We start from the raw sequence: 24,494 nt of genomic DNA on the forward strand, positions 1-24,494 counted from the left end.
ATAATATGTAGCCTGATGAATCTGTCATCTTCACTTAGCATTATGATTTTTGAGACTCATTTATTGTCCATATATCGGTGATTTGTTTCATTTTATTGCCAAGTTGTGTATGCACTGTTGTGTGAATGTACCACATTTTGTTTTTCTGTTCACTAGTTGATGGGCATTTGGATTGTTTCCAGTTTTTGGCAGTTATGAATAAAGTTGCTCTAAGAATTTATGTTAGATTTCTTATAAATACATGTCTTCATTTCTCATGTGTAAATACACAGAAATGGGATTTCTGGGTCACAGGGAAGGTGTATGTTTAACTTTAATAGAAACTGCTTACATGGTTATTTCATTCCAAATTTCCATCTGCAGCAAAGAGTTCCATGTCATTATCAGCATTTGATACTATCAGTTTTTTGAACCATTCTAATAGGTGTGTAGTGTTATCTTACTGAGGTTTTAATAGGCATTTCCCTGATGACTAATGGTATTGGGCATCTTTTATGTGCTTATTTGCCATCAGTATTTCTGAACTATCTGGGTCTTTTGTTAGTTCGATTGTAGGTTATCTTATTAGTGAGCTTTGTTTTATATATTCTGGGTACCAGTCCTGTCTGTGTGTGTGTGTGTGTGTGTGTGTGTGTATCTGTCCTATATCAGATATATATTTTACAAATTTTACAAGTATTTTCTCCCAGGCTGTGGATTGTCTGTCATTTTCTTTTTTATTGAAGTATAATTGATAGATTAATTTCAGGTGTATAAGATGATGATTCAGTTTCTGTATATATTGCCAGATGATTACCACAATATGTCTGTTAACATCCATCACCATATTGTTATAAAAATTTTTCTCGTGATGAGAAAGTTAAGATTTATTTTCTTAGCAACTTTCAAATGTGGAATACAGTATTATTATATAATAAGGTCTCTCTTTAGCCTGCTGTAAAGAAGGCGCTTTTCTTTTGGTTTCCAGTAGGTGGTGTCTAAGCCTCTTGGAACCCTGCTTTATATAAAGCCTTAATAATGCCCCTTTTATCTTATAGATGTTTAATCACACTCACTACTCTCAGTCTCAGTCCTTGTCAATGTAAGCAACAGTTTCAGTAGCATTTGCTCAGATTCCCCTGGGCTCCGCGGTGTTCTGTCTTGCAGGATATGGGGTAAAGGGCCCTCTCGATTGGGGGGTGGTGGGCTGCAGCTCAGCCTCAGTTTTGCAACTGTGGCTGGTAAAAATCAATTGTTGTTTCTCTGCAATCCTGCTTCTCTGCTTTCTGCCCTGATGCCTGACCATATGGAGCTCACAGCTCTCCCAGGCAGGGCTGTTCAGGGAAGTCGCCGCACCTTCTCCCTTCCCCCTCCTCCTACAAAGAACTCCAGTGGCTGTGAGAGGTGAGTTTATTTCTCCCAGTCCACTGCCCAACACCTGGAGTTCTGACCTGTGGCAGCTCTAATGCATAGATCCCATGCTCAGATGTGCTGGTGTGCAGTTTGGGTGTTTTTTGTTGAGTGTTTGATATTCAGCTTGTTTCAAGGGGAGAGATCTGGGGACGTCTCTCACTCCGCCATGTTTCTCCAAACTCCAGATTTCAACTTTTTAGCTGGTACAGAAGTCGCATGGGCCATACAGAATGACATTAGATTATTATAATCTTAATCATATGGTGATGGTGATGCCATTCTCAGAAGCAGTTTAAGATGTGGTAAAACAGTATTATTAACTATAGTTACCATGCTATACATTATATCCCCATGACTATTTTATAACTAGAAGTTATTGACCCTCTTCACCCATTTAGCCTACCTCCCACCCCCCAACCCTGTTTCTGGCAACCACCAGTCTATTCTGTATATTTGTGAGTTTTTTTGTTTTGTTTTGTTTTGCTTTGCTTCGTTTCGTTCCATACAAATTTTAGCTCTGCCCACCCCTATTTCCGTGAAAAATGCCATTTGAATTTTGATAGGGATTACATTGAATCTGCAGATTGCTTTGGCTTATGTGGACATTTAACACTATTAATTCTAACCTATAAACATGGAATATCTGTTTATGTCTTCATGTTTTTTTTTTAATCAGTATTTTATAGTTTTCATGTTCAAGTCTTTCACCTTCTTGCTTGATTTTATTCCTAGATATTCTTTTTGTCGTAATTGGAATTGTTTTCTTAATTTCTTTTTCGAATAGTTTATTATTAATATATAGAAACATGAAAGTTTTGTACATTGATATTGCATTCTGTAACTTTATTAGTTCCAACAGTTTTTTGGTGGAGTCTTAAGGGCTTTTTTATATATAATATCATGTCATCTACAAATAATGACAGTTTTACTTTTTGCTGGTTTGGATGCCTTTTTTTTTCTTACCTAATTGTTCTGGCCAGGATTTCCAGTATATTATGTTGAATAATAGTGGTGAGTGTGTATGGATTAATGTGGGTTTGTCATATATGGCCTTTATTATGTTGAGACATAATTTTCTCTTATTGTGGTGTCCTTCTCCCGTTTTGGTATCAAGGTAATGCTAGCTCCTAAAATGAGTTTGGAAGTGTTCTTTCCTCTTCTGGCTTTTGGAAGATTTTGGGAAGGATTGGTATTAATTCTTTGAAGGTTCAGTAGAGTTCACCAGTGAAGCTGTCTGGTCCTGGACTTTTGTTGGGAGGTTTTCGATTACTCATGCAATCTCCTTAGTAATCTTTTCAGATTTTCTGTTTCTTCACGAGTCAGCCTTGGTAGGTCGTATGTTTCTAAAAATTTGCCTATTTCTGCTAGGCAAATTTGTTGTCAAATAATTGTTCTGGCAGTCTCTTATGATCCTTTGTATTTCTCTGGTATCAGGGGTAATGCCTTCTCTTTCATTCCTGATTTTGTTTGAGTACTCTTTTGTTCCAGGAGAGTCTAGCAAAAGGTTTGTCAATTTTGTTTATCTTTTTAAAGAACCAGCCTTTAGTTTCACTGATCTTTTCTATTGTTTTTTAAATTTGTTTCATTTATTTCTACTCTGATCTTTGTTACTTCCTTCTTTGTACTAACTTTGGGCCTCTTATTTTTCTAGTTCCTTGAGGTGTAAAATTAGGTTGTTTATTTGATATATTTTTTGTTTCTTAATGTAAGCATTTGTCACTATGAACTTATCTCTTAGCACTGCTTTTGCTGTATTCTATAAATTTTATTTTGTTGGATTTCCATTTTCATTTGTTGCAAGGTATTTTTTTTTTTTAATTTTCTTTTGATTTCTCTTTTGATCTGTTGGTTGTTCAATAGTATGTTGTTTAATCTCCACATATTTGTGAAATTTTGAATTTTCTTCTTGTAATTAATTTATAGTTTCATACTCTTGTGGTGAGAAAAGATGCATGATATGGTTTAAATTTTCTTAAATTTATTAAGACTTGTTTGTTTTGTGGCCTAACATATGGTATATCCTGGAGAATGTTGTACGCTTTTGAGAAGAATATGTATTCTATTGCTTTTGGATGGATATTTTCTACATATCTGTTTATATGCTCTAATGTGTTTTTTGTTTGTTTTTTAATTTTTTAATTTTAATTTTTTAATTACAGTTGACATTCACTATTATATTAGTTTCAGGTATATAGCATAATTTTAGGTGTACAGTACAGTAGTGTGGTTAGACATTTTTGTAACTTATGACGTGATCCCCCTCGATAAGTCTAGTACCCACCTGGCACTGTACAGTTATTACAGTATTATTGACTATATTCCCTATGCTGTGTTTTACATTCCCATGACTATTTTGTAACTGCCAATTTGTACTTTTTCATCCCTTTACCTTTTTCACCCATCCCTCCAATCTCACTTCCATCTGTCAGTTTATCAGTTTGTTCTTTGTATCATGAGGTTGTTTCTGTTTTGATTGTTTCTTTATCTTCAAATCATATGGTATTTTTCTTTCTCTGATTTATTTTACTTAGCATAATTCTCTTTAGGCCCATCCATGTTGTTGCAAATGGTAAGATTATGTTCTTTTTTTTATGGAAGAGTAATAATGTACCATTGTATATGTGTACCACATCTTTATCCAATCATCTGTTTATGGACAATTAGGATTCATCCCTATCTTGGTTATTGTATATGAAATGTTTTTCTTGTAGTAGGTTTTGTTGTAAAGTCTCTTTTGTTTGATAATAAGTATTGTTACCCCAGCCTTTTTTTTTTTCCATTTCCATTTGTATGCAATATTTTTTCCATTTCTTAACTCTTAAGTCTCTGTATGTCTGATACAACATATTGGCCTTATGTTGTGTGTAGGTGTCCTGTGATGGCCAGTGGTGCATACTCCCTGGCCTTGTGAGCTGTGTACTTTCAGGGGTGTCCCTTGTGTGTGTTGTGTGTGCCTTCCTGTTGCAGTTGAGGCTTGATTGCTGTTGGCACATCAGTCAGTGGGATTGGTCTGGCTGTGACTACAGTGGACAAGCTGTTTCGCAGGGGCTGACCCCATGGAGTGAGATTCGATTTAGTGGGACTCTCTAGTGCCTGCCAAGTCCACCCTTTGGCTCTGGGGCCTCTTGGGAAAGGCTTTGGTACTGGCCCAGGTCAGCTACTGCCTGTGCCTTACTCTGGGCCACCTAGTAGGAGCTACAAAGTGATTTCTGGTTGAAACTTGCCTGTGCTGGACTTAGAGGTGCCTGCGAGATGCTATGCTGCAAACTGAGGGTGGCTGTCACTAGTTCCTGAGCCCACTGAGGAAGAGGTAAAGGGCACATCGGGGCTAGCTTCTGCTTATTTGGGGGTTCGTGGACCTTGGAGAGTATTTAGGAAAGTTTGCAGCATGAACCCAGGCAGGCACTTGTGAGGAACAGCTGCCAAAAGAGGTTTGGGCTGGTCTGTGGGTTGGGTGGTGTGGGGTCTTGGGATCACTTAGGGTAGAGCAAATGGTTAGGCAGGTTTATAGAGACTCAGCTGTGGTACCTGCCTGCCCTTGTAGGCCGTGTTGGGGCAGTGCTCAACAGAGAAACAGTGTTGTCTATTAGCACATCTGTCCTGGCCACAGCTGTCCCTCCAGCTCTCTCTTTGAAGCTAGGCAATTCATTTTCTCCTGTATGTCCTTGACGTTTTTTGAGCTGCTGCCCCAGTGCTAGAACTCAGGTGAATATGTCAGTGAGTAAGTCCATGCACAGCCCCTTTAAGAGGCATGCCTGGAATGCCTGCAGCCCTGTATATCACCTGGATGGGATTCACACTGATTTTCACAGCTAGATGTTGTGGGACTTCTCAGCACTGGTGCTCCGGGTTGAGAACCCTAGTGTAGGGCTGGCACCCTTTGGTTCTCTGGGAGACCTCCTCAGCTGAGATACTCCTCCCAGTTCTTAACTGCTACACATGGGTATGGGACCAGCTTGTTTCATGTCTGTACTTCCTACTAGTCTTGATGTGGCTGCTGCTTTATATCATTAGTTATAGGAATTGTGTTCAGCTACTTTTCATGTGTTTCTGAAGTATGGTGGTTCTATAATTTAGTTGTAATTTTGATGTGGTCGTGAGAGGAGGCAAGCACAGTGTTTACTTATTTTGCTATCTTGACCAAAAGTCATCTCTAATGTGTTTTTTAAAACTGGTGTTTCCTTATTGATTTTATGTCTGATCTGTCTATTGATATAAGTGGGGTATTAATTACCCCTGCTATTATTGTATTGCTGTTTCTTCCTTTTGGTCTGTTAATATTTGCTTTATGTATTTAGGTGTTCCTATGTGGGATGTGTAAATATTTACAAATGTGGTATCCTATTCTTTGCATCGAGACTCTTTGTCTCTTATTACAGTCTTTGTTTTAAAGTCTGTTTTTTGTTAGTATAGCTACCATAGCTTTCTTTTGGTTTTCATCTTCATGGAATATCTTTCCATCTCTTCACAGTCTGTGTGTGTCTTTGCATCTGAAGTGGGTCTCTCCTCGGCAGCATATAGATGAGTTTTTTTTTTTTTTAAATCTATTCAGCCACTCTTTATCTTTTGATTGGAGAATTTAGTTAATTTACATTTAATGTAATTATTGATATTTATATACTTACTGACATTTTTAAAAACTGTTTTCTGGCTGTTTTGTAGTTCCTCTGTTTTTCTTCTTTTCTTGCTCTTTTGTGGCTTGATGGCTTTCTTTAGTGATATGGTTAGAGTCCTTTCTCTTTATCTTTTGTGTATCTACTGTAGGTTTCTGCTTGTGGTTACCTCGAGGCTTATAAAATGACAAAGAGCATTCTAAAGCTCTCTGTGTTTACTTTCCTTATGTTTTATTTTTTAATATCTCACTTTACATTTGGGTATTCTGTAACTCATTATTGTAGTTATACTTATTTTTACTACTTTTGTCATTTAATCTTCATTTTAGCTCTTTATAAGCGATAATCCATTACCTTTACTATATATTTATTATCAGTATTCTAAGACCAGAGTTTTTAATTTTGATGAAGTCCAGTTTTTTATCAACTTTTTTCTTGTATGGTTCAGACTTTTTGTGTTTTAGCTAGAAAATCTTTCCTTAATCCTTTGCTTAGGTTTTAATGTAATCCACTTAAATTATCCCCCAATTCTCCATCAGAGCTGCCAACTCCTTTCATTGGCCAAACATACCAAGCAATGGGGGGTGGTGAGTTGGGAAGGGTTCTGGCAAAATATGGCTCGGGTCAAATCCTTCACTCCCGTTTTCTTTCTTTTTTTTTTTCAAGTATAGTTTTGTTGGAACACAACCATACCCATTCATTTACTTATACCTATGGCAGCTTTTGTGCTACAGTGGCAGAATTGAGTAGTTGTAACAGACTGAATGACTTTCAGAGTTTAAAAATGTTTACTGTCTAGTCCTTTACAGGAAGTTTGTTGACCCCTGAGACAATCTATTAGTTCTCTCCTTTCCTTCCCCTTTTCTTAGAGATAACTCTCCTGGAGCCCTTTGGTCTTCTGTGTTTATCTGGACAGATTGCTTTTAAAATCTGCATAGCTGCTGTTTTGAAGAATTCCTGTTCGCCCTTCCTGTGTTAGCCTTTGTTCCTGGGATCCCTAGTCTGTCTTAGTTTGTTCCATTCTCTCGCAATGAAGGATATATTCTGTTTTCTTGAGGAAAAAGGCTGCGTGGGAAGTAAATTATTTGCTATTACTCTTGGTGAATTCTCGGTGATTAGTCATTTTCCCTGAGAATCTTGAGGGCATTACTTTACATTACCTCCCAGCTTCCAGTGTTGCTGTTGCTAAATCTAAAGACTTTCCAATTTATAGTCTGTTGTAACCTGTTTTTCTTTTCTAGAAACTTTCAGAATCTTTTCTTTATCCCCAGTGTTTTAATGTGTCAAAAAGAGATGTCTCGTTAGTTATTTTTAAAGTAAAACATTTTTAAAGTAAAAAATTCTGGGAATCGAGAAGGAATTCTGGGAATTTTTAATTGAAAAACTCATGTTCTTCAGTTTTGGTATGTGTGGATGAAAAAATGGGTTCTATGGAAAGTAACCTCCCAGGATGATCTGATGATAAATTCCTAACTGGGGAGGTCCTGGTGTGTAGTCATGCCACAGAATATAACATCTTTAATAAAAGGCTTATTTTTGCCTTAAGCAAGCTCTGTTTGTTGTTTCTGTGCATCTAGGTTAACATACCTTAGAAATGCCTCTTTTCATACCCCTCCTTCTAAAGTATGACCACCCTCAAGAGAACACAGAATCTTTTTTAAAATAATTAAATTTTTTTCAATTGGTTGGCATACAAATATTAGTTTAACATGTACAAAATAGTGGTTATACATTTATATATAACTTACGAAATGATGACCCTAAAAAGCCTAGTACCCATTTGACACCTACTTAGTTATTACAGTATTATTCACTATATTCCCTATGCTGTACCTTACATCCCCTTGACTGTATTTATATTGGCGCTTTGTACATTTTAAAGAGCACATAATCTTAACCTTTAATCCTATAATTACCTTGCTTTCTCCCACCTTCATGTAATCTTTCTTATGTTCCTTCCTTAATTTCAGAAGCATAAAAGAAACTACAAACTGTTATTCTCTGAAGCATTTTTCTCAATGTGTTGGGATCTTGCTCCCAAGAATATCCTGTTTGACTCAAATTTTTATAAAAATTTGTATAGGTTTGAATGTGCTTATGTTGAGATATATATATAAACGCACATATATATAATAGTATTGACTTATCCAGTTTTCTAGAATACATATTGCTGGAATGTTAGACGTCTTAGATTAATAAGCTTTTTTTTAAAGCTTTCTGATTTCTTTTATGTACTCCTCCCCACCACCATATTTGTGAAACTGTTAATAATGATGATTTATTTTACTCTTCTAATTTGGAATATTGCAAACATATATAAAAATAATAGTAGTATAATAAACCCTCGTGCACTTGTCACTCTTCATCAATGATTATCTACTCATAAGCAAGCTGTTTAATTTTGAAGCAGATGTCAGATAGCATTTCATTACATTTATATTTTAGAATGTGTCCCTAACAGAGACTCATTAAAAAAACTCTCACTTTATAATTATCATTATAAAGATCAATTCTTGAATCAAATATCCCATCAGTGTTAAAAATTCCAGGGTTATCATGAATATCATTTTTTGAAAAGAGCTTAAATCTAGATCCAAATAAGGTCAATCGCTCTGTGATTTATTAATGTGCATTTTTAGTTTATTTTAGTCAATTTCCCCTTGATAGAACTCTCTCCCTCTCCTCTTTCTGTCTCTTTCTGATGTATGTGCACAGTTTATCGAAGAAATATGATTATCCAGTAGTTTCCTACAGTCTAGATTTTGCTGACTTGCAGGTTGAACTTTAGTGTGCTTGTATATATAACATGGATAGCATGGAAGGCATACAGAAGGTATTTAATAAATGGTAGTTACAGATAATGATAATGCAGTTTCCTTCTCCCATCAATAATTATATATAGCAAGTGTAACTTATAAATTGTTACTAAAATCCTTAGAAGAAAACCTTGTTAATATCTATGTAAAAAGAGCTTACTAATCTATTTGTTAAAACCATTTAACTTAAAATTACTGATATTAAACTAAGTACTTTAATTTTGGAGGCCTCATCTTATATCAAACAGTAGAATGGATCCAGATAGAGGCAAACAATGAAATACTATTAAGATTAAAGAAATCCTTATGTATTAATATAGAATCCCAAATGTAATGTTGAGTGAATATACTACTGAATAGTATAATACCATTTATGTAAAACAGATAAAAAGTCATTTATGTAAAAGAGGAGAATAACAAACCATGTGTAAACATGTGTTAAATGCCCCCAGACAGATATATATTTCCTCTGGTAGTAGGAGCTGGTGACTAGAGCACAGGAGTGAAAAACTAAGATTTCAGAATTTGCAGCCATGTAAATATACCTATTCTCCCCTTGCCTCCACATTAAATTGCCCTAAAAATTTTGATAGAATTTTTATTTCACTTCTTAAATGTATAACAGCTTTATTGAGATAGACCTCACACACCATCCGGTGTCCCCATTTGAGGTGTACAATTTAGTGGTTTTTAGTACATTTACAGAGTTGTACAGCCATCATAACAATCAGTTTTAGAACATTTTCATCACCTAAGTTAGCAGTCCTTTCCATTTTCACCAAGTCCCCTAGCCATGGGCAACCACTGAAACACTTTCTGTCTCTATAATTGACTTATTCTGGATATTTTATATAAATGGAGTCTTACAATATGTGTTCTTTTGTGACCAGCTTCATTCTTTTAGCATAATGTTTTTGAGGTTCATCCATGTTATGGCATCTGTCACTACTTCATTCCCTTAATAACCCAGTGTATGGATAAACTACATTTTATTTATCTGTTTGTCAGTTTATAGACATTTGTGTTATTTCTCCTTTTTGGCCTTTATAAATAAAGCTTCTATGAACATTTGTGTATAAGTTTTTGTGTGGGCATGTTTTCTCTTGAGTATGTACCTAGGAGTGGAATTGTTGGGTCATGGTAACTATGTTTATTATATTAATAACTTTTGTAGTTATTTAATTTATTATTATTGACAGCCATACATATTTAGAAATGGTGCTCTAATGAGGAAATCTGATCTGCAAATCATTTTCAAATGTAAGAGAACTTTTTAAAATATTAATATTGACACATCTAGAAACATATGAATTTTTATTTTGCCTTTTTTTTTTTTAAATTTAGAATCTATGAATTTATTTTTAGGACCCATAACACTCATGGGCCTTTGGTATAGTACCTATGTGCATGAGTGTTAAAACCCTAACATTGCATGAGCGAAACTCAGAAGGAAGCTGGAAGAGATTGTGGTAATGCAAGATTTAAACTTTGCTGATACTCAGTGGGACCCAGTTTAATTGAGTGGGGATGGAAGTGGTCCTGCCAAGATATCAGGTATAGGACCATGTCTCTAGTAAGATACATGAATGAAGAACAAGATGTATATATATTTTTATGAGTTGTCTGACAGTTTGGGGATGGAGAAGAAAAGTACGATGGTTGTGATCCTGTTTCTTTGCTTGCTCTCTTTCACAGCTTTACATAAATTCTCCATGAATAAATTATTATTTAAACAATTTAAATACTATGAAGGAACTTAAATATTTTAGTTATGGGAGCTTTCTATTGGGCAAGCAGAGAATTTAACAGACTATTTCAGCATACTTTCAGCTTTTGCTTTGTTAGTTTTTAGTGTGTTTCACTGGGCCGATGCTTCTCTCTCATCTTGGCTTCCAAACGTTCCATCTAAGAATGGATGATCACTACAAAGGTACCCATTCACCGTAAATCTGATAATTTCAGCAGAGAAATCAGTGATTCTGTCAAAACTTGAATTAAGCTAAAAGGCAGTCTCTGCAACCTTTAAACTAATTTTAAGCAGTGTGTGTAATACGATCCCATTTTTATGAAGGGGGAAAACTAACATGAGGGGAACATAGCCAACTTTTTGGAATACAGTTACTAAAAAGTCCCTGCCCTCAAGAAATACTCAGATAGTTACAGTAGAGGTAAGCATAGAGTTCTCATGTAATACTTAAGATCAGGCACCTTACCTAACCTTTAGTGGTGCCAGGAAAGTTTTTTAAAAGCAGATATCCTGGACCAAGGCTTTAATATCAGTTTTAAGAGGTGAATGGGTGGAAGGTAGAGGTAAGGAAATAGAAAAATTTAGCTATAGAAAGCAATAAGGATAACAGCAGGGTATATGAATCAGTTCAATGACCTTTAAGCAGAGAGAAGTTACTGAATTATGCCAAGGAGTCTCAGAAGAAGAAGCTGGAGAGGTGCTTTAATCTGAGATGAAGTTTTGGAAGTGTGGTGTGTCTGTGTTGCCAGTAAGCTTAAACTGAATGCTGTGTATAGTGGAAAACATCCAATGGCTTTAAGTATCAAGACAAACGTATGATATCCTCAACTTTTTGTTTTAATTAGGTTATTTTTGTCTTTGAGTGCCAGGTCTTAGATTCTAATTTTTTTGAAGGTCAAGAACTTTGTTTATTGACCACTGCATCCCCAGAGCTTAGTAGAATCGTGCCTGATATTTAAGTAATCACTAAAATGTTAATAAGGCAGTATAGTTGCATATAGTGATTGAGAGCTCAGGCTCCAGCACACATTCAAATCCTCCTGATGCCTCCATTATGTAGCTCTGTGACCTTAAGCAAGTTTCTTAATCACTCTGTGGCTTAGTTTTCTTATCTAGAAAATGTAGAAAACAGTAGGATCTACATAATCAGATTGTTGGGAGGATTAAGTACATTTATATAAAGCGTTGAGAATAATGCTTGGCCCCTAGTAAGCACTATGTAAATACTAACATTATTTCTTTGATGAATAAAAGATTAATACAGACTAGAAGTGCTGAGGGCCTGATCCCAGGACATATGTAGGAATGCAGTAATAGATGAATTTAAGAAATATTCAGGAACATAGGATATGGTAAATAAGGATGAGGAGTTAAGGTTAATTCCCTGATACAAAGCTAGAGCTTTAGGTTCTCTCCATTGTCCCTGCCTCCTCCCACCCCTTCTCCCACCCCCCCCCCCCCCCACATACAGTGAAATTATTGCTAATCCATTTTAGTACAGGAAATTTAAGGCCTGGAGGTGGAGTCTTTGTTATGTTTAGGAAAGAGCTCAGATTCATTGTGGCACACCCTCTTGGATTTTTGTTTGGTTTCTCTCTGATACCTTTTCTTTCTCTTCCTTAAAGTCTATTCCTTGGACTTCTCTTGAGTTATTTTCTCTTCATAGGATAGAAATATAAGAAGGACCTAAGGCCACCTTTGGTTGTGGGCTGGGGGCGTTCACTTGGTTTCTTACTCTTGTCTCCTTTTCTCTGTATTCATCCCCCCACCCATTGTTTCCCTATCCCCCTTTTCCCTACAATGTAAGACCTGAGAAAGTATGTTTCTCCTTGTTTGACCTTGACTACAGGCTAGCTTGGTGTTTCACAGTCCCAGTAATAAGGGAAAACTGGGAAGGTGTTAAAACTTGTGCCAGAAGAACATTCCCTTGTGCACTTAAATTTAACTTTAAAAAGTTTCTTAATTCTGTTGTTCTGATGTGATATTGAGAAGGATTTGGAATCTAGCCTTTGAAACAAGTTTCTATAACCTTGGGACCTTTTTGTTCCAGAAACCAGCTAACTCCTAGAATACAGCTTGTCTGCTAGGGGAAAGGAGTTTTTCAGCTTACGACTAGACTGGTCAAGTTCACCTGAGCCAGGAATTGCATGCTATGGGTGTGTTTTTCATTAGAGCAGTGGGGCTGGATACCCTGAGGATCTGAGAAGAAGCAACCCTGATATTTCTTTGAAATCTTTAACTTTTATCTTAAAAGTTCATGTGAATTTTACATTCTGCTCTGCAATTCATCTTTATTTTAATGTAAATGTAAATTTCCTCTCTAATTTTTTACCTAACCTTATTTTTTTGTGTGTATTTTCATATTCCCCTGCATACCACCTCATTTCCTAGTTTAAGGATTTGGGACCCAAACCTTTTTATTGAGTATCTCTTGTATATTTCTCATGATGGGAGTTGACCTTTTGACTAGGTCCCACTTTCTTTTCCTTAGCACAATAAATGAGGCTCCTAAATCTTTGGAACAACACTCCTGATAATAAATAGCTTGTATTAAAAGCTCTCAATTTCCTAGAGTTTGTAATGAATGCAAATATTCTATGGAATTCTTTGGAAAGTCATGAAAAGTTAGTATCCAATGTTTATTGTGCTCTTATTATGTGCCAGGTTCTTTTCTCACCCCTTCCATCTATTACGCTATTTAATTATGTAGTACATTAAAAAAATAAGTGATCTTGTAGAACTCATACTAACATTACTATTTTTTTTCATATGACAGATTTCAACACTAAACTTGCACAATGTCTTTGAAACCAAGAGTAGTAGATTTTGATGAAACATGGAACAAACTTTTAACGACAATCAAAGCTGTTGTCATGTTGGAATACGTCGAAAGAGCAACATGGAACGATCGCTTCTCGTATCCTTTTAGTGGCATTGATAAATGTTCTTGTATTGATGACATTTGTATTGATAAATGTGTGAATGAACATTGATAAATGTCCTAAAATTGATAAACTTGTCCAAAAGTGAGAACAGGTTTAAGCTTATGTAAATGGAAGAACATTCCATTGTTACTGTTTTCAAATATGTTATTTACATTTCTAAGTTCACCTATATGTGGTAGTCATTAATCTTTGATAACGTTTTATTCAATAAATACTTACTAAGCACTTAGTATATGTTAGACATTACTTTAGGCTTTTGGAATACAGTTGTGAGTGAACAAAATAAACTACTTTGCCTTCATTCTACTAATGGAAACAGGCAATAAACAAAAAAAATCTAATGTTAGTGCTTCTAATAGCAGGTAGTGATAAATACTGTGGGGAAAAATAAAGCAGGATAAGGATCATCAACTGAAGTGAAGACTGCAGGCAGGAAATCAAGAGAAGGCTGTGAATTTGGAAGGGCAGGAGTGGAATTGGGAAAGGTTATCAAGAGCAAAGATATGCCCTTAGAGGCCAAGGCTAAGATCATTCCCCTCCTTGTATTTCCAATTCCTATGTATGGATGCAAAAGATGGATAGCGAAGAAGGCTGATAAGGAAGAATTGGTTTCATCTTAAATATGATGTTGGAAGAGAGCTCTGTGGACACCCTGGACCACCAGAAAGATAAGTGAGTCCTAGAGCAAATTAAGCCTGAAACATCTCTGGAGGCCAAAGTGACAAAACAGGAGCTGTCATTTCTGGCAGATTGTGAGAAGGCAGGGTTCTTTGGGAAAGAGAGTAATTCTGGAAAAAGCAACAGGAAAAGGGGAAGACCAGTATGAGATGGAGTGACTCCATAAAAGAAGCCATAGGCAGGAATCTATAGAAGCTGAACAGGATTGTTGAGAACAGGGTGTTATGGACATCACTCATTCACAGGGTTGCAAGGAATCAGAGCCCACTCAGCAGCAGGTAACATACAAGTGTGTGGAGAACAGTTGGAGTGCCTATGTGAGTGGCTTAGAAGGGATGGTTAAGGAATACCTTCCTGAGGACAATGATATTTGAGCAGAGACAAAGTGAGGGAGCAAGCCTTACAGATATCTGGGGGAAAAGAATGAACAGCAAGTTCAGTGATTATAAGACAGACACATGTTTTTAATTGAGGTATCTGTATTTGTGAATTAGGAGTTCTATATAAAAGACAGATTTGCTAGGACAATCTGAAACTTGGTATTCTGCATTCCTACCTGACAGCAGTGTTTTTAAAAAATGTATTCTCTGTAGATTATTTATAATAATATGTATAATAAAATATATTTACATTATATATACATTATATATACAGAAAACAGTGCAATCTCAGCACCTAGGGTATAAACTGGCAAACAAGAAAAAAAAGTATTAAAATACTTAAGCGTTTTAGTATTTGAGAGGCTAAGGGATCTCTGGGAACCCTCGGCCACAGATACCTGGGGCAAAGTAGTGGATAGTGGTCTTACCAGCTCTGCCCAGTGTCTGCCAGGGGCCAAGGCAGGGTAGGCATGGGGACAACATATGTCTAGTGGTCTCGTGAACCACCTCAGTCTTTTATCATAGGAGATACGACATGTGTCATATCTCAGAATGAAGAAAGGGGATAGGGTTGAGACCTAGGGATCTGAGTCCCAGTGGTTTGGCAGTCCCAGGGCCCTGACGGAGACCTTGGGGACTGGACAGATACCGTAGGAATCAGAGAGTCTCCCAAAAAAGAGGTGAGATGTGAAGGTATTATCCAGATTCTGTGTGGAAGTTCAGAGATTTCGCAAGCTTTGTGCTGCCCTCTAGCAGTCTTCTGGAGCTGAAGGATGGTCGCCCTCATGTGGGGCATGTGTTCTTTAGAAACGCTTGGATTTCATAAGACAATGTAATTCAACTTGTTCTCAGTGCCTCACTCAATTGTTAATATTAAGCCGAATGTTGATGTAAGAGTAGTGGAGTTCTTTTAGACCAACAGGAAATCATTTAATTAATTAATTTGTTGTAGTTGTCAGTAAGAAACATTCGTTAGGCTACGTATGTTCTGGGCACTAAAGATAATTAAAACGATGGTAATGTTTCTGGAAGGCTTTGTAGTTTGCAAAGATCTTTTATATTTTTTATGTCATTTGATACAGCAGACGAGCCTGTGCGATCAGTGGGACAAATATAATTGTAGTTTTTATGTAAGAGATGAGGAAACATACTCAGAGGTCAGAGGACTTGCCCAGGGTCATGCAGGTAGTACCTGATGGAGCATGGACTTGAATACAAGATTTCTAACATCTAATTCCCTATATTTTCCAGTTTACCTAGAGGATAATTGATATGGATTTTTGCTTTTGAAGAGCCTATTATTGAATTAGTCTCTTAAATTTTTCTTTGGGTCATTATGGATTATTTTTGGGTAGGAATCTTAATGAAAATTGAAAAAGTTTTAAAGGCTACTTGTGTGTTAATAAGGTTGGCTAGGCAAGTATTTTAAGGCTATTTTAACTAAAATAATGAGCAGAGAGAGAAGAGAAGGAATTGGTCATAGAAGATTACAAGAAAAGGGGAAATGAGCATAAGGTAAAGAAAAAGAAAATAATTAAATGTGTTCTTTGTTATTGTATAGAATATACACTTAACTGGTTGGTTTCTAAATGGTTTTGAAATAGATAACTTCTCTGGAAAGTGCCCCTTTAGTCACTATTATTTCTAAGATGTTTATTGTTCGAGCTAGTTATTCTTGACCTGATCATAGATATTTCCCCGCCTAAAATAAAAAATAACCTTCAAAAATAGTAAATTTTAATTGAAAAATAAGGGCTGTGTTATTTGTTTTAAAGTAGAATTCCCACTGTTTTCCTGTTATTTTGCCCAAGAATATAAGGTTGATTTCCGACCCTCAGATACTAGAAGTAGAATTTTAGAGGCCATGAAACTTTAATATTTTGAAAATGAAAAAAAGCCCCCAAAATTGAGTATTACCCTATGTATTACTACTTGATCTTTTATAAAGCATTTTTTTGAGTGTGTAAAACATAACATATATGTGGAAAAGATTGTAAGACAAATTATAAAGCAAACACCTGCATAATCACCACATAGGTTGGTTAAGAACCAGAACACTGCCAGTGTTCACCAACACCACACCACCACATGTCCCTCTCAGTTCACAAGCCCTATCCTTTCCCTTGGAGGTAACTAACTACTATTCCAACCTTTGTATCTATTATTTTCCTGTTTTTCTAAAAGCAGTATAGCTCTTATGCATACAACCCTAAACAATATTGGTTAATTCTATGTTTTGAACTATTTAAGTTCAAAATCATGCTTGTACATTCTTTTATCATATTTTCTTCCAACATATATATGTTTATATAATTAATTTTTTACAAATGACCTTGTAAAATATGTATTAACCCCATTTTACAGTTGAGAATTTTGTGGCCTAAGAGGATTAAGATCTGACTTACTGATATTGTAGGTTAGAATCCTGAGGTAAAAATGCCGAAGTCTTCTATATTCTTGCAGTTAGCATTAAAGAAGCTTGGCTGCCAATTGAAGTGTGTAACGTGTGTAAGTATGGAACTTATTGAACCCTTGTTCACAAACATTTTAACTAAATATAAGCTCCATAAAGGCAAGAATTCATGTCCATTTCATTCATTCCTATATTCTCATTATGTGGTACATATGGACACCTAGCAAATATCTGATGATTGAATAGCTGCTGTCAACTAAATGTCATTAAGCACGCTGTGCAGATGAAACAACACTAATATATGGCTAGTTCTCTAATTTTGTTGATAAGTGGAACTTTTTATACTCCTATGTAAATGTACTGGGTCTAGGTATATATGCAGGGTATCTGGTTGATAATTAATGTAAATAGAAAATATAAAAAATTTTTGGTGCATAACAAATTAACACAAATTTGCTGACTTAAAGAAACACTCTTAATTATCTCACAGTTCTGTTGGTCAGAAGTACATGTTGTGACTGGTTTCTCTGCTCAGGATCTCATAAGCCTAAAACGTATTCTAGAGCTCATAGTCCTCTTCTGAGCTCATTCCTGTTGATTGGCAGAATTCAGTTCTTCACAGTTTTGGGACTGGGGTCCCTGTTTCTTTGTTAACTGTTGGCCAGAAATTGCTCTCATTGATTTGTGGTCACTCTTCAGATTTTACATGTTACTCACCTCTATCTTCAAAGCCAGTAGTGGCATGTCAAAGCTTTCTGTGCTTCAACTCTCTCAGACTTGTCCTTTTGCAACTAACTGCGGTGGGGCAGAGATTGGTGGGGATCTGCTTTTAAAGGGCTCCTGGGGTTACATTAGATCCACCAGGAAAGTCTAGGACAATCTCCCTATTTTAGGGTTAACTGATGAGTAATCATAATTGCAGCTGCAAAGTCCCTTTTTGCCATGTAATGTAACATGGGTGTGATAGCTTATATTCACAGTCCCAGATTTAGGGTAGGAAACCTTGGGAGTCCATATTTAGAATTCTGCCTAACACAAGCGATAATGATGCTTCCTAACAAAAGCTTTATGATAGCTTTGGTGCAGTCTCTAGGATGGTTTGGAATTTACCCTTTGAGTATGTATATCAAGTGCTCTCATGATAAGATAGAAGCTAAGTGTAGATCTACATTAATTATTTGTTTTTCTGGGTTGGAGTTTTTTGGTTGTTTTGGCTTACTTTTATTCATGGTTTTCTGCCTTTTGGTAGCTGTTAGAACAATTCCCAAACCCCAGAGTGTAATATAAAAACTCTCCTATGTTAGATCAAGTTAGCTTCTAAATGGTTTTATATGAGTTTAAGGTGATTGAGCAAGAGGAGATTTAAGATTGCCTACCCTAAGTTGGACAGATATATGCAAAAAAATGAAATCTTCTTGCACCATATACAAGAATAGACTCAAAATGGATTAAAGACTTAAATGTACGACCCGAAACCATAAAACTTCTAGAAGTGAACATAGACAGCAGACTCTCTGATATTGCTCCTAGTAATTTCTTTTCAAATATATCTCTTTGGGCAAGGGAAACAAACAAACAAACAATAAAAACAAATGGGACTACGTCAAATTAAAAAGGTTTTGCACAGCAAAGGAAACTATCAAAACGAAAAGACAGCCAGCCTACTGAATGGGAGATGTTCACTTATGATACATCTGATAAGGGATTAGTATCCAAAATATATAAAGAATTCATACAAAACAACGACAACAAAAAAACAGCTCAATTAAAAAAATGGGTAGAAGACTTGAATAGATTTTCTCCAAAGAGGATATACACATGCCCAAAGACATATGAAAAGATGCTTAAAGTCACTAACCATCAGAGAAATGCAAATTAAAATCTCAGCGAGATACCATCTCACACCTGTCAGAATGGCTATCAGCAGTAAATTAAAAAAACAACAAGCATTGGCGAGGATGTGGGAAAAAGGGAACCCTCATATGCTGTTACTGGGATTGCAAGTTAGTACAGCCACTATAGAAAACAGTCTGGAAGTTCCTCTGAAAATTAAAATTGGACCACCTTTTGACCCAGCAATTGCATTTCTGGGTATTTTTCCAAAGAAAACCAAAATACTAATTTGTAAAGATCTTTGCACCCCTTTGTTCGCAGCAACACGATTCGCAATAGCCAAGATATGGAAGCAACCTAAATGCCCATCAACAGACAATTGGAAAAGAAGTTGTAGTTCATATATACAATGGACTATTAGCCGAAAAAAAAAAATGAAGTCCTACTATTTGAAATGACATGGATGAACCTATTAATTATGCTGAATGAAATTAAGTCAGAGAAAGATAAATACCATATGATTTCACTTATGTGTGCAATCTAAGGAACAAAACGAAGACAGATTCATAAATACAGAGGACAATCTGGTGGCTGCCAGAAGGGAGGGGTTGAGGGACTGGGAGAAAGGGGTGAAGGGTTAAAGAAGTACAAATTAGTAGTTGAGTAGTTGATAGATGGTCACAGGGATGGGGAGCATGGCATACGGAATACAGTTAGCATCAATGTAATGGCTAGGTGTAGAGCCAGAGGAGGGAAAGAGCAATTGAAGAGATCGTTTCATAAACTATATAAATGCCTAACCAATGTACTGTATACTTGAAACTTAAAAACAAACAAACAAACAAAAAAACAGAAAACTAAAGATTTCCTTCCCTGAATGTATTTCTTCCAGCTTATGAAATAGGCTTTAAAACCAGGCATACTATTGTCCTCATTTCTAATATGTATACTGTCAGGCATCTTTTTCAAACGTAGACCAGTTCGACTGCATTGAAGAATGCTGAGGCAGGCAGTCTCCATTTTTGACAATCATCAGAGGTATTAGAAGGAGAACTTCTTAGTAACCTTGGCATAAGTAACACTTTTAGTACCCATCACTTTTCTTTAGATTGTATAGTTAGAAAAAGTTTTATCTGTAGTTGTCTCTGCTTGGTGCATCAGCAACAAGTTTCATTCCATGCTTCTAAATGAAATTAGGCTAATATTTGATGCTGATTCTAATCGATTTCACTGATTTATTTTTTATATGTTACATTTTTATTATTTTCAGGAATGTCAATAAATATTTTTTATTGTCAATTCTTTTTTGGTCGTCTTACCATTTTCAGTTTTAAGATAATCTTTTATTGTCATTTCAAAACTCATTGTGACCTACTTACACAATAAAGTTAATAGTATTAAAACTCAAAATTAAGCCCAAGTATAGGAAGCACCTTTTAATAGAGAAAATGAACTAAAATAAGTAATTTTGTTGCTGGCCAACAGTTCTTTTTGTTTGTAACAGAGTTTGATCTGAAACAATTTTGCTTCTGACAGAATTTTTAAATGGAAAGTTGTTAAATAGAGGAATTTTTATGTTCTGGCTCCCTAAGAGTGACTTAAGGCAAAGATGACTTTGGGAAAGAATACTTAAATCTAAATCTGACCTCCAGTTATTTCCCATTTTTTATCTTTAAAATGTCTTAAAAAGTGATCTTCTTGGGTGCTCTCCCTAAAGCCTAAACATTTCCGGGGTAATTGGTTATTTGAACAATTTAGAGAAAAAGAACATATTTAGGAATATCTTTTAGGCAGTTGAGTGAAACTATACAGTGGTTAACTGAGACCCCAAACTATGGTAAGTTAAAATATTAATTTAAAAAATTTATTAAGGTGGATTCCATTAAAAATATATGAACACATTCTCACTGAGGAAGACTATATAACTCTTACATACGGAATGAAATAGGAAAGTCTCCCTGTATTCCCTCTCTTGCACAGATCTTTTTTTCCCAAGGTAAGCCCTGTGTTGTGAATCCTTATAATCAGTTTTGTTTACATGTACATGCAGTGGTTATATCGAGATACTAATTTTGGTGATGTAAAATATTAGAGCACATAATTAGCATATTATGCTGAGTTTATGGTATTGAATCATTTTAATTTTTCCATATCAAGTAAGTTGTATGTACTAGAAATAAGTGTGTATCTGGCTTAAGAAAAATGTAAAGCAAACATATTGGATGAAAATTCTAGAAGTAGGTATTCAGAACTTAGAGATATTAAATATATCACACCTTTGCTGACAGGGTTGTTGATCTAGCTCCTGGCTAAATTTAGTCTTTTAAAAATAAAATTTTTGTTTAAGTATAATACACACACTGACTAATGAAAGATACAGATTAATTATTACAAAGTGAACGTACCCATGCATTCAATAAATGGAAACTCCCAGAAGCACTCTCAGTCACTAAACTTAACCACTATCATGAATTATAATACATTAACTCATACAACTTCTTTTGTATCTGTTTTCAATACGGTAAGTTTGTGACAAGTAATTGATATTGAATATAACTCCATGGTAAAACAAAACAGAACACAACTCTTACAGATTTAAATTATGTAGTGAACTAGGACCTTTTTTTTTTTTTTTTTAAAGGAATTTATAGCTGAAAAAGAGGGGCTTTAAGTGGGACCCAGGAGCTCATTTAATATTGTGAAGCACCTTCTCGATTACCTTGCTGCATCTCCCCTCCACCAAACCATTACCTATTTTCTAGAATTTGTGTCCAGAGAAATTTCTGAGTTATACTATCTTAGGTGGTATGCAATCAAATCTACTTTTTTTTGTAATATAGGTTAATATTTTGATGTGTTATTGCTGCTAGTTCTTATGTAGTATTTAACTTACATAATCTAGTTTATAAAGGATAATTATTGTGTCTAAATTGATTTAAAATAATTGTGATTGTTTCTCATTATATATATTTGTTACAAAAAACCTGGCACAGTGATATTCCACTATATGGATGATATTTTTACTTCATGTTTGTTTTCCTTAAAGAAAAATTTTTGTTTATATTTGATAGTGTGTTGAAATATGCATATATACAGGAAGATATTTTATTACTAATATTAACTAAAAATAAATAAAGGATTTAGAACATGAGAAAGTCCGACCGACATCTATCAGATTTCCATGTGAAGAGGGCTGCTTGCTTTTTCCAGAGTAATGATACAGGGTTAATAGACACAGCATGTGACATTGATCTCTACTTCCCTTGCACCACCAAGAGATTAACAAGTGCCTGTTATGTGCTAGGAACTATAGAAGAAGAATATATAAAATGTTATGAGAATTATAGAGGGGGAAGGATCTACATCTTGCCTCGGATATGTTTTTAAGCTCATATTTTTATTGTGTAATATTTCCTGATCCTTATATTAAATATAAATACTTGACTCCATCCTAAATAACCTTTTTTTTTCAGTTTTTGTCTACATCTCTAATTAAGCTGGTCTCAGATTGGTTCATGTGTGCTTTCATCTTCCACATTTGGTGAGTGATACATAGTTTATGAAGCGCTTTAACATACATGACTTATTTGGGTCTTAACAAAGATTTTCTAGAGATGTCAGGAGAGAGTTATCCTTATCTTAGAGTTGAGGAAATGACGGAGCAGAGAGATTAAGAGACTTGGTCAAGTCCCCTGCTAGTAAAGGTAATCCCTCAGGCAGATCCCATTTACTGACTCCTGATTCAGTACCTATCACCTGTGATACTTAGGTATTTAGTAGATGTTCAAAAACTTAATTGATTTATTGATATTACTATTCATACTATAATTCTAATGGAATAAATGCTATGAGTAGATTGTAGAATATTCTGATGAGTACTATGATGTGTGAAAATGTGTCAAATGAGTAATTTTTGTAACTTTTGTTCTCAGAATTGCTTAGACATATCTGCCTTTGTAGGTATTTCATACCCCTTTGTTGATATTATTATGCTTGTGTCCTTTCTTATGTAAACCTTATTTTGTAAGTTTCTGGGTAACTTGACTTCCTAGAGTCCCCCAATGAATTTTAACCACACTGAGAGGAACAATTTTTTTTATAATGCTATGAAATAATTCTCAATCAATATTTATTGAATGAATAAACGAATGACTCTTAATAGTGCTTTTTGAAGTAAGCATGGTTATATATTTTATCTTTTATTCTATATCTATATCTATATAATCCTAAACCACAGAAATGAAATACTGATTTTTCATTTTATAGTGTAAAACAGGTTAAATCTCATTTATTTTAATGTAGTACCCCTAGTGAATATGAAAACCTTAACAGTTTAACTAGAGATATCTATGCTTTATGTGTGGCCTATCCTGAACCCCTTGGAGAAAGACTTTATACAGAAACTAAAATTTTTTTGGAAAATCACGTACGACATTTGCACAAGGTAAGGAATGATACATACATGATATAAATACTGATCATAATTATTATAGCTGCATAATTATTTGACTTGACTGTTTTGCAGTGTAGAACTTATACCAAATTAAGATTTGTTTTGTTTCCTAAGTAGCATTTTTCTAATTATAGTAAAGACCTATGAATCAAGCACTGTGTTGTTAGGTTCTCACAAAGGGAACCAGGCAGTAAGTGAAAGAGTAGGGTTTCAAGTCAATATTTGTTCACTTTTTAAAATGTGCTCCTATGTCCTCTGGATGCCATTTATAGTTTTCTCTTGCTGTTGCTTCCCACCTCTTGGTAAATCTTCATCTTTTTTTATTTTCAATAAAAAATTGAAAATTTTTTATCTGCCTCTTCCTATCCTAAAGTCTTACAAAAACCTAAAATTAAAAAGGGAAATAGTAAATTAAATAGCACAATAGAAACTCTCTCTCTGAGCAGTTATTTTGATTAGTATGCCATATGTAAGAGGGCAGCATTTCAGACTTGATCTACGTATAAACAATGAATGAATTTTGTGGTATTTGGCTATCAACAGCATTTCTAGTTTATTTTGATCTACTGATCTTACCGGGAACTGGACGAGATCATTTATTGTATGGGCTGCAACTTGACTCTGCCTTATATTAGCTGTGACCATGGGCAGCTCACACAACCTACCTTATGAAATGACCTTTAAGTTTTCTTATAAAATGAAGGCAAAACAACACAGTCTAATGTCTAGCCCTGCACAAGGCTTGAAGCAGACAGTTTTTACAGTGGATAACTCACAACTAGAGCTTAGTCGATCATGTGATAGCTCCTTTAAAACATTCAAAGGAAATGCTGTACTTTTTTTTGAAAATGCAGATGCAGTGATCTAGTGTGTTCTTTTACCAGCTCATGAAAGCTGTTTTGATAACAAGTGCTTTAAATAGGTCTAGAAATGATTAATATGTTAACCTTTAAAGTTAAAGTTCTGTGGTGAGTTATAGTAAGCTTTAGCTATACTATAATTGATTATGATGTAAGGCATTTATAAATTTTGCATTTTATCATAGGTTGTAAGTGTGATTAAAAAAAACTTATTTTCGAAGTAATTTTAGACGTAAAGTTGCAGAAATAGTACAGAGAGCTCTCATATACTTTTTACCCAGCTTCTTAATGTCTTGTATAAAAGTGGTGCAGTATGAAAACTAAGAAATTAGCATTGGTATAGTTGTATGATTTAAAAATGATA

General features: G+C 35.1%; 1 protein-coding gene across 5 annotated transcripts in view; it reads left to right on the forward strand.

Moving 5' to 3' along the window:
* Window positions 1-24,494, forward strand: part of CUL2 (cullin 2) — a 92,806-nt gene that overhangs the window by 11,252 nt on the left and 57,060 nt on the right. For 4 of the 5 annotated variants that reach the window (XM_016164848.2, XM_016164849.2, XM_016164850.2 and 1 more), the window contains exons 2-3: window positions 13,345-13,485; window positions 23,159-23,261. In XM_016164848.2, coding sequence (XP_016020334.1) covers window positions 13,367-13,485; window positions 23,159-23,261 — 222 coding nt within the window. In that variant the 5' untranslated portion in view covers window positions 13,345-13,366. Of the gene's footprint in view, window positions 1-13,344; window positions 13,486-16,031; window positions 16,087-22,290; window positions 22,359-23,119; window positions 23,262-24,494 lie in introns of all 5 variants that reach the window. The other variant, XM_016164853.2, reaches the window with a different exon arrangement.

This window comes from Rousettus aegyptiacus, unplaced genomic scaffold (assembly GCF_014176215.1).
Source record: "Rousettus aegyptiacus isolate mRouAeg1 unplaced genomic scaffold, mRouAeg1.p scaffold_m13_p_10, whole genome shotgun sequence".
In the NCBI taxonomy this organism is placed as follows: Eukaryota; Metazoa; Chordata; class Mammalia; order Chiroptera; family Pteropodidae; genus Rousettus; species Rousettus aegyptiacus.